Source organism: Cetorhinus maximus, chromosome 2 (genome assembly GCF_964194155.1).
Source record: "Cetorhinus maximus chromosome 2, sCetMax3.hap1.1, whole genome shotgun sequence".
NCBI classification, from domain to species: Eukaryota; Metazoa; Chordata; class Chondrichthyes; order Lamniformes; family Cetorhinidae; genus Cetorhinus; species Cetorhinus maximus.
Genome location: NC_135880.1, coordinates 109589385 through 109603897, shown reverse-complemented (window position 1 = coordinate 109603897; position 14513 = coordinate 109589385). Strand labels below are relative to the sequence as shown.

At 44.0% G+C, this 14513-nt stretch overlaps 1 protein-coding gene across 1 annotated transcript in view; it reads left to right on the top strand.

Annotated features, from left to right (window-relative positions):
- The first annotated feature begins 2965 nt into the window (after positions 1 to 2965).
- LOC144696670 (fructose-1,6-bisphosphatase isozyme 2-like) overlaps positions 2966 to 14513 on the top strand; it is a 69744-nt gene continuing 58196 nt past the window's right edge. Inside the window, exons 1-3 of the mRNA XM_078568245.1 lie at positions 2966 to 3204; positions 10536 to 10698; positions 12761 to 12853. Of these exons, the coding sequence (XP_078424371.1) occupies positions 3035 to 3204; positions 10536 to 10698; positions 12761 to 12853 (426 nt within the window). The 5' untranslated portion in view covers positions 2966 to 3034. The remainder of the gene's footprint in view (positions 3205 to 10535; positions 10699 to 12760; positions 12854 to 14513) is intronic.

Genomic DNA, 14513 nt, shown 5'->3' with positions numbered 1-14513 from the left:
AAGGATGAGGGGGGATCTGATTGAAACTTACAGAATACTGAAAGGCCTGGATAGAGTGGACATGGGGAAGATGTTGCCATTAGTAGGAGAGACTAGGACCCGAGGCCACAGCCTCAGAGTAAAGGGAAGACCTTTTAGAACAGAGATGAGGAGAAACTTCTTTAGCCAGAGAGTGGTGAATCTATGGAATTTATTGCCACAGAAGGATATGGAGGCTAGGTCATTGAGTGTATTTAAGACCAAGATAGATAGGTTCTTGATTGGTAAGGGGATCAAAGGTTATGGGGAGAAGGCGGGAGAATGGTATTGAGAAACATATAGGCTGTGATTGAATGGCGGAGCAGACTCGATGGGCCGAAAGGCTTAATTTCTGCTCCTATGTCTTATGGTCTAAACCCATGCATCTGGAATCTGCCAGTTGTCCCTAATCAGGTGGCAAATTTAAGATTACGCCAGCAGACACATTGCTGCACCAAATGGGGTGGGGACTTGGAAGTAGTCCTGGCGCTCAAAACTTTACCAAGTACAGAAGATTCCAGCCAATGAATCCTTCAGTGAATCTGGATAAATGCACCTGAAATTTAGTTGGAATCCTACAAGCCAGGAAAGTGGACCTGTGCCACCTGTATTATCTTAGTGGAACCTTGGCTGCAAAGAGATCTTGCCTAACTTCCCCCTCAGAGGGTAGCTCATTAGTACCAACAGTACATGTTAGGACTGTTACTCGGTGGTAAGCAAGTGCTAGGAACCTCTTACAAGCAACACGGCTCATCATAGATGTGTGGTTGCAATGTCATCATTCTACTGACTATAGCATGAATGATGTGCCTCACTGAATGGTGATTCTGCTGATTGGAACCTAGAACTTCAGCAGCAGTGGCTGACCTCTCAGTGACCCAATTACAATGGCCATCAAACCTAGGACATATAGCTGTCTCCTAACTGCCCACTGAATAATGTCTTACAACAACGGATTGATTTGTAGAGTATATGTGGCATGCTTTACAGTTGAATATCCTATCACTCACTGTATTTAGATTCATATTTGTAGCTCCCAATGGCTCAGTAAATGAATGTCCTGCATAGCATGACACACACCAGAAGGTTCAGGGTTCACTAATTCAGTCAGGACAAAATAGAAACTATATGCATGGCCTTGGTGCCCTGGTCTAAGAAAACAAGGAGAGGGTGATTGTGGGTGGAGTTGGGGTTGTTGGAATTGATCTTCTGCCCCTGAGTGCAATGCAGTGATCCTGGTTGGAAAGAAGTAGACATGGGAATATTTGGGGAGGACAGACTCAAGATTGGTTATAATGTTCCAATGCTCAAATAACCTGAGCACACTCACTTTAGGTCTATGAATGAGGAATGTCCGCTTGGTTAAGATACAAGAAAGCTGGCAGTTACTATGGAGCTGTAGCCTAATGTCATTTAGAGCCTCAGATGAGTAGTGAAAACATTTGAGGAACCTTTCTTTTTTTAGAAAGAATATGGCCACCAAGATGAAAAATTTGGATGGCCAGGGAACCCCAGCCTTCCATGAATTACTGCTTCATGGGATGAACAGATGCTTGGAAAAGATACCAACAAGAGTTCCTGTTCATGCAGTACTGTCCCAGCAGAAATCAATTACTTCAGAAGATGAGGAGGAGAGAAAAAAGTCTTGTTTAGACATCTGAAGATGTTGCATAACAAAGTAAATAATTCATGTTAGGAATAGTTGTTGTATTCCATGCAGTGCCATATGTAGCAGATATACTAGCCCTTGTATTTGATGGGGATTTGCACAAAGCTGATGATCTGGTGTTTCGCTTCAGGATCATGCGAACATTATGTAAAAACTGTGCCAGTCTTTCTCACCACCTCTCTTACTAGGAGAATATAACGGAAGAAAACCCTTCAGCAGTAATCTATCACACATTCTACAAGTTCCCTGATAAAACTATGTGGACTTACTGTTTTAATAATGTACTTTCATTTGGCATCGGATGCTGGGATAGCTGTACACCCATAATGTGAGCAAACCATTGATAAATCTTGCTACCAGGAAGGCCATGAACAAAGGGAATAATAAAGAGAAAGACAAAGAAAAGTATAAAAGAGCAAAGGAAAGGTTAAAAACTTTGCAGGAGAGAAATGACCATTAATCAGTTGAATCTCCCCTGCAGCCTGTGTGTGTGATGGATACAGCAGCTACTTTTTAACCACAAAAGCACTAGCTTCAGTCTAATATCTGAAAGTCTGCACCTCAGGTTTGTTCAATGTTGACAGCTCTGATATGTGTGTGTTTTTCCCTCGGTGTAGAGAAATAAATTTAAATAAAGGGTCATGCTTAAGTGACACTGAGAAGATATCCTCCGCAGCTTTATCGGAAATAGAAATGGAAGATCAAATAATCTCAGGCTTTCCTTTACATATCACTTAGTTGCCCCTGGTAATGTTTCCTTGCACATGGTACCTATCACTCACCTAAATGCTATCCTCAGATTTAATTACAGTCTGTCACCAAAGAACTCTGGCATTTTCAGACAGGGGCAATTCCTTTTATATGCCACAGTTTTCTATTGCACCCATGACCTTTCAAAACAACATGACATTACTACACCGCTGGAAAATTATATTTTTTCACACCTTTAGTTTTTAAGCCCAAAGTAGCTGATGTACAAGTAGGCTCACATTAACTTCTTCTGTGCCATGATGAAGTGCAATTTTGTGAGTTACAACTTGCATGCTTAAAATCTGCCTGCTGGGCAATAACGAATGAATTTAAATCAAAGATCCTGAGTCAAAGTCAGATTTGACAAAATGTCTAAAACTTTGCTTTTTAACCAGTCCCTCAGGATATTGTGGTAGTCAGGTCTTCTTAAATAATATGCATGCTCTGACCTCTCATAGAATTCAAAGTTAGTCACATAGTCCACGCAGCTGTTCGATTTATTTGGCTCACCAACCTGTACTTTAAATAGTCTGGCCAGGCTGCCTCCGCTCATAACTTCACCAACTCTACCGTGAAAGAGAAAGAAATTCAGCCACAATGTCGGATCAGTCGCCTTTCGATACCGATGTCCAAACAATGACCCGATTTGTCATGGAACAAGGAAGGAAAGCCAAAGGGACGGGGGAATTCACTCAGCTCCTAAATTCCCTGTTAACTGCAATCAAGGCTATCTCCTGCGCAGTGAGAAAAGCAGGCCTGGCCCATTTGTGAGTCCATGACCTTTATTAGCTTCACAAATGCTGTGTGCCGCAAAGTAAGCAATTGCATGCAATTTGTTTTATGCAAGATTGGAGAGTGGGTTTTGCTTTACAAATGGATAAAACTTATTTTAACAAGCTTTCTAGCATTTCTTTATTATTCATGACATTTGAGTTTATTTGAAATTCTCCTTGAAGTTTTTTGAGTTAAAAATCTTAACCACAAATTTCTACTGTGTAATGTGTTGTGTATCAACCTGAAATTTTCCATGCAGGCCCCCCACAAAAAGTCAGCTCATTTAAGTTACTGGGCTTGTGCATCTATGCAGAAAAGTTTAAAGGGAATGCATACTTCAGCAAATTGCTTGGGCACGCCAAAATATATTAGAGGGTATATTGATAATATGTAGGTTTCTACTGACCTATAGTAATCCTATTAAAAATAGAAACTTTGAATATGCTTTGAACAAACGTGCTCTCTTCACCAACACAAACTTTTTGCCCTGGCTGCTTGCCCACGTACCTTCCACCCATTCCTTAGATAATAAATGCAAAGATCTCCTGCACGTTATTCTATTTAAGCTTGAAGTCATTTGTACTGCTGGATCTGCCTCAACTGGCCTCTCCTACCCAACTTTACTTTTGTTCTGCAGCTTCTCCCTTTAGCCCTCAACAGACTGGATGGAATTTTAATGCTCCCCCTTGGAAGAGAGTTGAGAGGTGTTTGGGGGGGCATGTATCATCGGGCAGGAAGGTGCAGGGTGGAAACCCCATCACTTTCCTGACCACCCCACCCTGATTAAGTGTGGGGTGGGAAGGGTTGAGGACGGCCTTCATGGCCGGACGCCAATCTATCCAAGCCACTGAATATATTTAAGAAGGAAATAGACAGATTTCAGATCTCTAAAGGTGTCAGGGAGTATGGGGAGAGAGCGGGAATATGGTGTTGAGATAGAGGATCAGCCATGATCATATTGAATGGTGGGGCAGGTTCGAAGGGCCAAATGTCCTACTCCTGCTCCTGTTTTCTATGTTTCTAAATACTTTATGTGAACGCTTAAAGGACCACATCCTGCAGCTGTTGGTATTGAACTAGCAGTGGACGGGGGTCACAGAATGTGGACAGCCCGCCCGCCTGCATGCAGCCTGGTGGGGGTATCCTTCCTACTTGGACAGCCCGTGCCCAACGAAGAGACCTGTCAACAGCAAGGGCAACCTCCACCTGCCCTAAATATTGACACCCCTTTCTCACTCCACAGGGCTTCTGTGACTGGCCTCGGTGAGCCTCCATCACCCATCTTCACTCCAGGGATGATCCTGCAACCAGGAGCTCCTGCAGTACTGGTAGTGGCCACCGCTCCCATTTCACATTCCCATCAGCTCCTTTTTGAACTCCACTGGCTCCATGTACTCTCGTAATTTGAAGCAAGATCTTTGTCTTGCTTATTTCAAACCTATTGCCACTTTGCTCAACTGTACTTCAATGATCCTGTTTGTCAATACCTCCACACTAGCATTGTACAATAGACCAAATTATGCTCCACCATCAATGATTTATCTTTCAGTTGCTATGTCCCTGTCCTCTGGTAGCCTCTTACAGTCACTAAGCATCACTGCCCGCTCCATGCTTTCATAAACTTAATCTCAACCTTTCTATTTGATGCTGTCATTGGACTTTCCCCACTTTCCCCCTTATTTTTCTTGCTTAGTCTTCATCTTTAAGTACTTTGGGGTTTTATTTCCCTCCAGAGAATGCTATAGAAATGTAAGTTGTTGTGAGCACAGAATACCTTCCACTCTGGTAGCTGTATCTCACAGTTGGTCCTATTAGCAGAAAAAAATGCAAATTTACTTTTGGTTTTAGTGTGAATTGTTATTGTAATGTAAGGTAGCAAAAGTGAATTTTCCATTTTAAGGCACTATCACTGTGATTTGTCATCTTAGCTAGTTCTGTATCAACTACATATTAATTGCAGAAAGTGAAGTATATCTTGGCTGCTCTATGATTAGTAATTTACAGGAGTTTTACTGAGTTGTTCTGCCAAGTTTAGCTAAGCTTATTAAGTTTTTGGAAATCTTGGTGTTGACCTTGTTTTGAATTTACTCAGCTCCTCTGAACCTTGTTTGTAGGGTCTCGTACCTGTGGGAGCTTTTATAACTGTCAAGACTTAGAGTATTTTTTTGTCAGGGATTAGGGCCCATGGTGGAATTTAATTAATTCATCCCTCAACCCTGGGACACGGAAACTATCAAAATGTTTGTCAAGCTGTTTGTGGTAATATGGTACAGAGTGCATTTGTGATGTGTGCGTATGAAGCACCAGGCATGGAAAAGTACAATATTACCTTGACACACTTAAAGTACGGGTCCATTATTCCAAGCAAACTGCATCCTGCCAAAGTTTGCTTGTTGGCATCCTGCTTGCTGCTCAGCATAGATGACACATTAATTTATCTGACTACTAAGATGTTGGCTGGGATTTTCCGTGCCTGCCAGCGTCGGGTGCGTTCGATGGCGTGAGTGGACAATATGGTGCGATTGGTTTCACAATGGCTTTAAACCAATTTGCAATCGTCCACTCAGCCCGTTGATAGCAGGCCGCGTTTCCCACCATTGGGCGTCGGGAACCTCATTGTAATACATCAGCGTATCATTATAAGGCCAGCCCGCCAGACTCATCCCCACCTGGATTGATGCTGGATTGTCCGCCAGCATCAGCAGGAAAACACACCGACGTGTTGCACAACAGCACATAAGCGACGTGCACCTGGCGGGCTGCACTTCATTCGGGACTTCAAGGTTTGTTTGCCTACCTTGCTTCAGTCAGCACTCGCAGTCATCAGTGCCAGGCTTCACAGACAGCACCGCATCACTTTCAGAGGACTCACGGGTAGGTCTCTACTTACCAGATCAGCCATATGTGGATGGCTTTTCAATGGCTGCAGGGGAAGGGGGAGAAGTGGCTTCAGGCGAGGGAAGAGGCTGCAGGATGAGGGCTGTACCGGGGAAGGAGGGTAACCCAGGGTGTGTGTGGGGGCACATATTAATCTGTGCAAGTGGCCTCAAGATGGTGAGGGCTGAGGAGGCAGTCTCCAGAGGAGATGAGGCCAGGTGGACATGTGAGGGTATGTGTGTGAGAATGGGTGGTGATGTCAGTGAATGTGTGATGGGCTTGAGTGTGTTAGTTTAGAGTGATGAGATGGTTGCCTTAACCTGGCTGCACGGATGAGATCATTCATCCTCTATGTGCATTGGATGGCCAACCTCTTCTGTGCAGCATTGGCCCTGACCACCACTGCCATCACCTGCCATGCTCGATTGGTGATGCCACTGCATGTTCTGCGGCCAGAGTGGGGGTAGAGGACATCGCAGCGGGCCTCCACAGCGTCCAAATGGCATTCCAGTGATGCATCAATAAACCTGGGGACTGCAGTCTTTTTGTCTTTCGTGGATGTCTTCCCTGCAGTAGTCATGGGCTGGAAGCACTGAGATATGTAAGCGTGACTGGACTTTAAACATGGCGCCAGGCATGATGAAGTGGCAAGATGATGGTGGGCGGGCAAATGAGAGCCCGCCCACCATCAAAATGATACATTTCCCAGGAATGCATAAATAATGTGGCAGGTTCAGGACGATACGGCGTGAAAAGCCGCCATCGCTGCCGGCAGGTAAAACCTCATTTTACCCACTCACTACTGCAATTACTGCAAATCTGGGATGATTCCACCCGTTGTCTTTCTAATTCCCGCTCCTTGTCAGTGAGGCTCCTTTCCTTCCTACCCTCGATCCAAATACCTTCCACTCTGGCAGTTGTTTCTCACAGTTGGTTCTATTTGCAGAAAAAATGCAAATTTACACTTGGTTTTAGTGTGAATGCAATCACTGATTCAGCTCCCCGCCATGTGCATGTTAATGCACACATAGAAAAAGCTAATAGCAAAAAGAGCATTAAAAAAAACAAGTAATAAAGAAAAAACAACAAAACCTAAACGAAATGGATAGCAGAAATGATCTGAAAAGTGATCGACAATAAAAGATAAATGAGCAGGAAAAGTGTCACTCAGAAAATTTGCTTAGCCATCCAGCAGATGGCAGCAATGTGCAATTAAATTACTGAAACAAAAACTAAAATACTTGGAAAAACTCAGCAGGTCTGACAGCATCTGTGGAGAGGAACACAGTTAACGTTTCGAGTCCGTATGACTCTTCAACAGAACTAAGGAAAAATAGAAAAGAGGTGAAATATAAGCTGGTTTAAGAGGGAGTGGGACAGGTAGAGCTGGATAGAGGGCCAGTGATAGGAGAAAATTGCCAAAAGATGTCATAGACAAAAGGATAAAGAGGTGTTGACGGTGGTGATATTAGCTAAGAAATGTGCTAATGGTGACATTAAGGGTAGAAAGCAGGACGAGCAAGGTACAGATAGCCCTAGTGAGGGTGGGGTGGGGGGAAGGGATCGAAATAGGCTAAAAGGTAGAGATAAAACAATGGATGGAAATACATTTAAAAATAATGGAAATAGGTGGGAAAAGAAAAACCTATATAAATTATTGGAAAAAGGGGGATCGGAAAGGGGGTGGGGATGGAGGAGAGAGTTCATGATCTAACATTGTTGAACTCAATATTCAGACCGGAAGGCTGTAAAGTGCCTAGTCGGAAGATGAGGTGCTGTTCCTCCAGTTTGCGATGAGTTTCACTGGAACATTGCAGCAGACCAAGGACGGACATGTGGGCATGAGAGCAGGGTGGTGTGTTGAAATGGCAAGCGACAAGGAGGTCTGGGTCATGCTTGTGGACAGACCGAAGGTGTTCCGCAAAGCGGTCACCTGGTCTGTGTTTGGTCTCTCCAATGCAGAGGAGACTGCATTGGGAGCAGCAAATGCAGTAGACTAAATTGAGGGAAGTGCAAGTGAAATACTGCTTCACTTGAAAGGAGTGTTTGGGCCCTTGGACGGTGAGGAGGGGGGAAGTAAAGGGGCAGGTGTTGCACCTTCTGCGGTTGCATGGGAAGGTGCCGTGGGAGGGGGTTGAGGTGTAGGGGGTAATTAAATTACTGAAGTTTGAAATCTGTTTTACTCCAGAGAAAGACCAACTGCCCTTGCCCCTCCCTATCTCTGTAATCTCCTCCTGCTACACAAACCTTCAAGATATCCACATTGCCCTAATTTTGGCCTCTTCTGCATTCCCAATTATAATTGCTACACCATTAGTGGCCATGCCTTCAGTTGCTTTGGCCCAAGCTTTGGAATCCCTACCCTCTCTCCGCCTCTCTACCTTGCTTTCTTCCTTTAAGACACTCCTTAAAACCTTCCTCTTTGGCCAAGCTTTTGGTCATCTGACCTATCTCCTTGTGTGGCTTGGTGCCATGCTTTGCTTCATAGTGCTCTTGTGAACCACTTTGGGACTTTTCTTTACATTAAAGGCACTATATGGATAAAAGTTGTATCTGTAGAAAGTGGAATAAGTTTTCTTCATGCATTGCCCAATGTGATGTTGTGTTATACAAACTAGGAAGGCCCCGGGGGTTCAATAACTTACTTCTGTTGAATAGTGGTTCTCAGTGGTGGGATTGCAGAAACTGACTTCAGTTGTCTGGTCTGGGAATCAGCCAGGGTTCCTGAGTGTGATGAGAATCACCTGTTAGGAAACATTTGTCTGTGGCAGTGGGCTGAGGATAGAATCAGGTTTGACTATTACGCTTCCAGTGGTGAGATAACCATGTGCCTCCCAGGAATAAAACTGTAGTTCCTGTTGACCGAGTGGATTTCAGCCAGGGTAAAGGTGCTACAATTGGCCACAGCAACCTCAGGTAGGAAGGGAAGAAAATCACCCACCATTCCTCCTCCTGATGTTAAATCCATGCACCTTTAGGGATTAACTGTAAGGTCCAACTGTCACACAACTTACCAAAGCTTACTCACTGTAATACCCACATATCAAGGATAACATTTGGGTAGGCAATCAGCTAGTTTCTTGTGCCCATGGAGCCAGGTGCAGCATTAATTACAGGAGAGATGGGGATAAAATTGGCAGGGAATAAGTTTTCCTGTCCTAGACCTTGAGCTGAGGTGAATTTGGACCCAGCCAATTAAGAGGCAGCAAGAGGTGATTATCACATCAGAGTTCTGGAGGAAACCCCTCTTCCAAGGTGATCTCTGACCAACAGTTTTGAAGCATAAAACGATGTAATAACGAAGCTTTGATTATTGGGAAATGTTAGGAGTGATATTTATAAAGCTGGCTGCAAGCATTTTTAATTGGTGAAGTTTCAAAATGTGATACTTTAGAGCAGATCACATTTTAAAACTGAATTGAATAAGCCTCACTCTAGGTGATAATGCAGACAAAAGAGGCACTGTTATGTGTACAGACTTCAATTTTAACATATTAATTTTAGGGCAATTCAGCAGAATGATATCCTCTTTAATGAAATTCACCTTCAAATTAATGAGTTAGAATACTAGTTCTTAAGCCATTCTCATATTTTTAAATAGGGAGACTTCTTTAAAAAGAAATGAGAACACAGGTAACAAAGAAAATGGAATCAAGTAGAATAAATGCTACTGTCAGGTTTTCTATGGTGTTGTTTGCAGTGATGTGAAGAATATGTTGCTTTATGCAATTTAATGACAAAAGCTGCAAGACTACAAGACTTTTAATTTAATATAGATATAGAACGCTTTCTTTAATTCACTAACTCCCACTTGCTCAGTACTGTTGAGCTATCACGCTAAGTCCCTCCTAACAATGAAATCTCCCTGACTAAAACCATATTTATTTACCACAACAAATTTAACATTTTAATGTAAAGATTTTGTTATAAATCTTTGGTTACTGTTCACAAAGGTTATTTCCAAATACATGTGGAATCCAAGCAGCCAAATCTTCATTAAACAACGGAGGATAACTTTATACCAGCCATTCAAATCTGCACCATTATGTCGATCAATGAGCTGAGTCACTGAGGAGACCAGTGGAAGGCTCCCAGCTTCTAAACTTCTCACCAATTACTGAACAAGTGGGAATTAGTGAGTTGTAGCAAGTTTTCCATTTTTAATAATACATTCAAAATCTAATAATCATGCATTTTTGCCACGTAAAGCAGCAGACCCTCTGTATCATTGTAAACAACTTAAAAACTTTGCAGAAGAGGGAGAAGTGAGAACTATCGCTGTAAAGAAAAATTTTGGAGGAGAGTTTGAACCATAAATCATGGCCATTTAAAAGGGCTGTGTGGTCAAACTACAAAATAGCTCCTAACTCAATGGTTAAAATCTAGTGTTATGCTATGTATTTAAGTGGATTATTTTTGATAAATGCTCAGATGTTATTTTTTTCAGGTATGGACTTGCAGGGACTGTGAATGTGACTGGAGATGAAGTCAAGAAATTGGATGTCCTGTCTAACGACCTCATGATTAATCTGCTAAAATCATCCTACGGCACTTCTGTGCTAGTGACAGAGGAGAATAAAGAAGCTATAATTGTGGAGCCTGAGAAAAGTGTGAGTGTGTAACAAACGTGACCCATGGGTGGCTCCAAAATGCACTCCCTGTGGGCCTCTGCTGGCTCTGTCAATATCCATGATGATGATGATTACTTATAAACATAAATTATGAATTATGGGGTTAGTGTTAGTGGCTGAGGTACCTCGCCAGTAATGCAAAGGTGAAAACATAATCCTACAATGTCTAGGAGCATGAAGTGCTGGACAAACACAAATCAGCATCTGTAAAATAATTTAGTTGAATCAATAGTTTGGGTATAACACTTGATTAAAACACACATTCTATTTGTAAAGATCTATTTGTGAGGCAATTTCTCTAAAAAGACAGATTCAGGATGCAGCAGATTTATTGCATGGATTGTATGGGTGGGGGAGGGGTGAGTCAGGAATGACGGGGGTGGGGGGGGTGGAGAGAGGGTGAGGTTGCACATGGTGGCTGTTGTTTAGCAGTACTGAGGGTGGCAGGAGTGTGAAGACCCTCCTCTTGATTTAACAGGCTATGCTCCTGGAGCAGGCTTTCCTCTTGCTAGGATCAGTGCGAATGGCCTCAATCTTATCAGGATCAGAATCCCTATTTTTGACAAAGATTAGAAAAAAAAAATCCACACCTACCTCTGATCCTTTTGGCCAATTTTCCAATGGAGGATCCTTCCAAACTGACTCAGCGCAGGGAATCTCGGCGACATCAGTTAGGGGAATCTGTGCTGAAGCCAAGTCCCTTTTTTGCAGAACTAGCTACCATATTCTGCTAAGTAAAGAGTTTAAATGTTCCAAAGTTTCTTTGAAGAACTTTGGAGAGAAAGTAAGTGGGTAGGGAGATAAAGTGGGTAAGGGGGTAGGGTGGGTGAGGGGTAAGGCTGGCAGCTGGGTAGGGTGGTGAGGTTGGGTCAGGTCAGGACACGGGGGAGTCAGGAGGCCAGGGGAGAGTCGGGTGGTGAGGTCAGGTCAGATGGGGTCAGAGGGAGTAGGGGGGTGTCAAGTGTGAGTTGGGGATCTGGGAGGTATCAGGTGGTAAGGTCGGGTGAGAGGGAGTCAGGGGTTAAGGGGTGCAGTCGGGGGGCAGGGTGGGAGTCAGGTAGTGAGGTTGGGTCAGGAGGGAGTCAGGGGGGTCAGATGTCAGGGGTATAGTCAGGGTTTGAGGGGGTGAGTCAGATGGTGAGGTCGGGTCAGTGGAGTTGGGGGTCACTGGGGGAGTTGTGGTTGAGGAGAGGGTGTGGGGTGGAACAGTTGTGTAGTTACCCAGGAGTTAGACTAGGGTTTTTCTGTCTAGCATTTCCTGGGTAGCTATCCAGGTAAGTCAGTTGTAACCGGCTCTAACTCAGAGTTAGAAACTTTTTTGGAGTGTTCCAGGGAGCAGGGGAATAGCCCATTGGATGTTCAAACTTCCCGGGCAATTCCCACAGAGTCAGTACGTTGGGACTTCCAACGGGTCCCATAGCGCATCTTGGGGTATACGTTTACATGGAGACCAGAAGATTTGGGCCTTTAAATCAGAGTAGGTAAGTTCTGGGTAAACATCCGAAGCTTACCCGCAGAGAGGTTTCGGCAGGACTATCAGTGCGCACTCCCACAGAGACATTTCTGGCCAATCTGAAATTTGGGTTTCCAGTGTAAGTCAGCTGCCCAGAACTTCCGATTCTGTTGCGGCCCTCGACAGCAGCAAATGTGTCAGCGTTTGGGGCTAGTGGGATGGAAAATCTGGCCCGTTATATATATATTTTTAATTTTTATATGCATTGCAAAGAAGAAGGAAAATTCCCCATAATTCCCTGTCATTAATTAATCATTAGTTTCATCTGTCACAAGTGTGAGGGGAAATAGAACATTACAATCCAGCAATAAATTACTCCTTCTGCATGGGCTGTAATGTCTTTCAAAGTGCCTAACATTAGAAGAATAAAACAACGGACACCATTAAGCTGGAGGGTCAAAAATGTAGAGGAGTAGGGAGGGGAAAGCCAAAGGCATGGTTGAAAAGAAGGATTTTCAATGGCTTTTTAAACGGATTTTACATACACATAGATATTAGCCAGTTTAATTTATATTTGTTTCTTTTCAGGGTAAATATGTGGTTTGTTTTGATCCATTGGACGGTTCTTCTAACATCGACTGCTTGGTGTCTATCGGAACTATTTTTGGCATTTTCAGGAACGTAAGTGTTCCTCTTTATTATAGGAAATTAAATCCGGTTCATTTAGTGACCTGCAGCTGGAACAGATCAAGATTGTGATTTAATTATAATTGTTTTACTTTTTAAAAACAACTAGAGGGTATATATCTTCTCTTTCCTTTTTGGATTAGTGTTCTCGTTCTCAACCTCCACCAATGCCACTCTCTAACACGGGAGTGGTCTGTACTGATTCCCTTCTCTTAACCCCCATCCCCTGTCTTACAGCACCTCCCTACTGTAACTAGTTCAGATTTCTAACACTGAGGAAATAAATTATCAGTGAGACCCTTATCTGGCCACTGTAAGATGAAATATGTTCATATGCTAGTGCCCTTCACTGAGTTTCCCCGAGAAGAACTTCCTCCATTTTCGTCTCCCCTTATCCATTCTCTTTCAAAAGCTGAGGTATAATTTCAGAGTTTATTGACTGACCTGAAGCTGAGGCCTGGATTTTTCGCCCCCACTCACGACAGGATTGGAAAATCTCGCAAGAAGGTCACATTTCCCAGCGACATAAATCCAGGGCATGATTGTCCCCTCCCCCCCGTCAAAGCGGGCTGCGTTTCCCGCCGTCAAATGTTGGGAACTTAATTGTAGTAAATTTGCATCTAATTATTATAGCCACACGCCAGAACCATCATGTCAAATTTAAATCCCACATCGTCGTGATCTCTCGACAGAGTGATTTAGAACTGCCTTTAAAAGGCGTGAACCTGGCCTCAACTTTTGAGGTGAGTGCACACAACTTTGCGCAGCACTTGTGATAATCCCAGCGGCTCCACAGATTCACAGGAGGGGCACAGGCAAGACTCCTTGGTGGCTTCTTCATGGCTGGCTTGTGGTGCTGGGGCAAGGGTGACAGTGCAAAGGGAGAAGGGGGAGAATGCAAACTCGGGGTAAGGGTGACAATGTTGGGGGGTGGTCACAGCAGCACGGACAGAAGTTTGAGCACAAAAACATGAAAGGGTGGGATGGGAGTAGCAAACGGCTGGGCTAATGGCAGAACATATCAAAGATGAGCACTCCATTGCAGCTGAGAGGGTTTAGCTTTGACCTCAATTGATATGCTTGGAATCAGCCTAATCAAGCAATTGTGCCTACTCGAGCAGCATTAATTCCTCACAGTGCCAATGGTTGCTCCTCTACTGTTAACCTCTCACGTGCACACTTCAAACTCGAATGAGTGCTGTGGTGCTGCAGAAACATTGCGCGACTGGACAAACCTGAGGATCCAGTTGGGAAAGTTGGCCATCGAACACTGAGGGAAGGCTGCACTCCTAGTCCCTTGCATTATGTTTCAGTTGACATTGAAAAGTTATCCTCATAGTACAAGCAAACCATGGAGTCCAGGTTAGGAAAATGCCCGCGCCTGTGATGAGAGTTCAGGATGCAATCGAGTGGCTGAAGCTGCGTCACTCGGTCATGTGGTGTAGGGTGGTGCTGGGTGTGGGCATGGTGAGCCATCAGGCGCATTAAACACTGGGCATCCATCTGGTGGCCTGGACTCTCCGGCATGCGTTAAGGGACCTTGAGAGGCAGCCGCAGGTGAAGACTGGACCAAGAGTGGTCGTTAGAAGACAATTGCTGACCCTTGCTTCTCTCTCTCTTTGATACTGCAGAGAGGAGACCATCAGGAGCATGG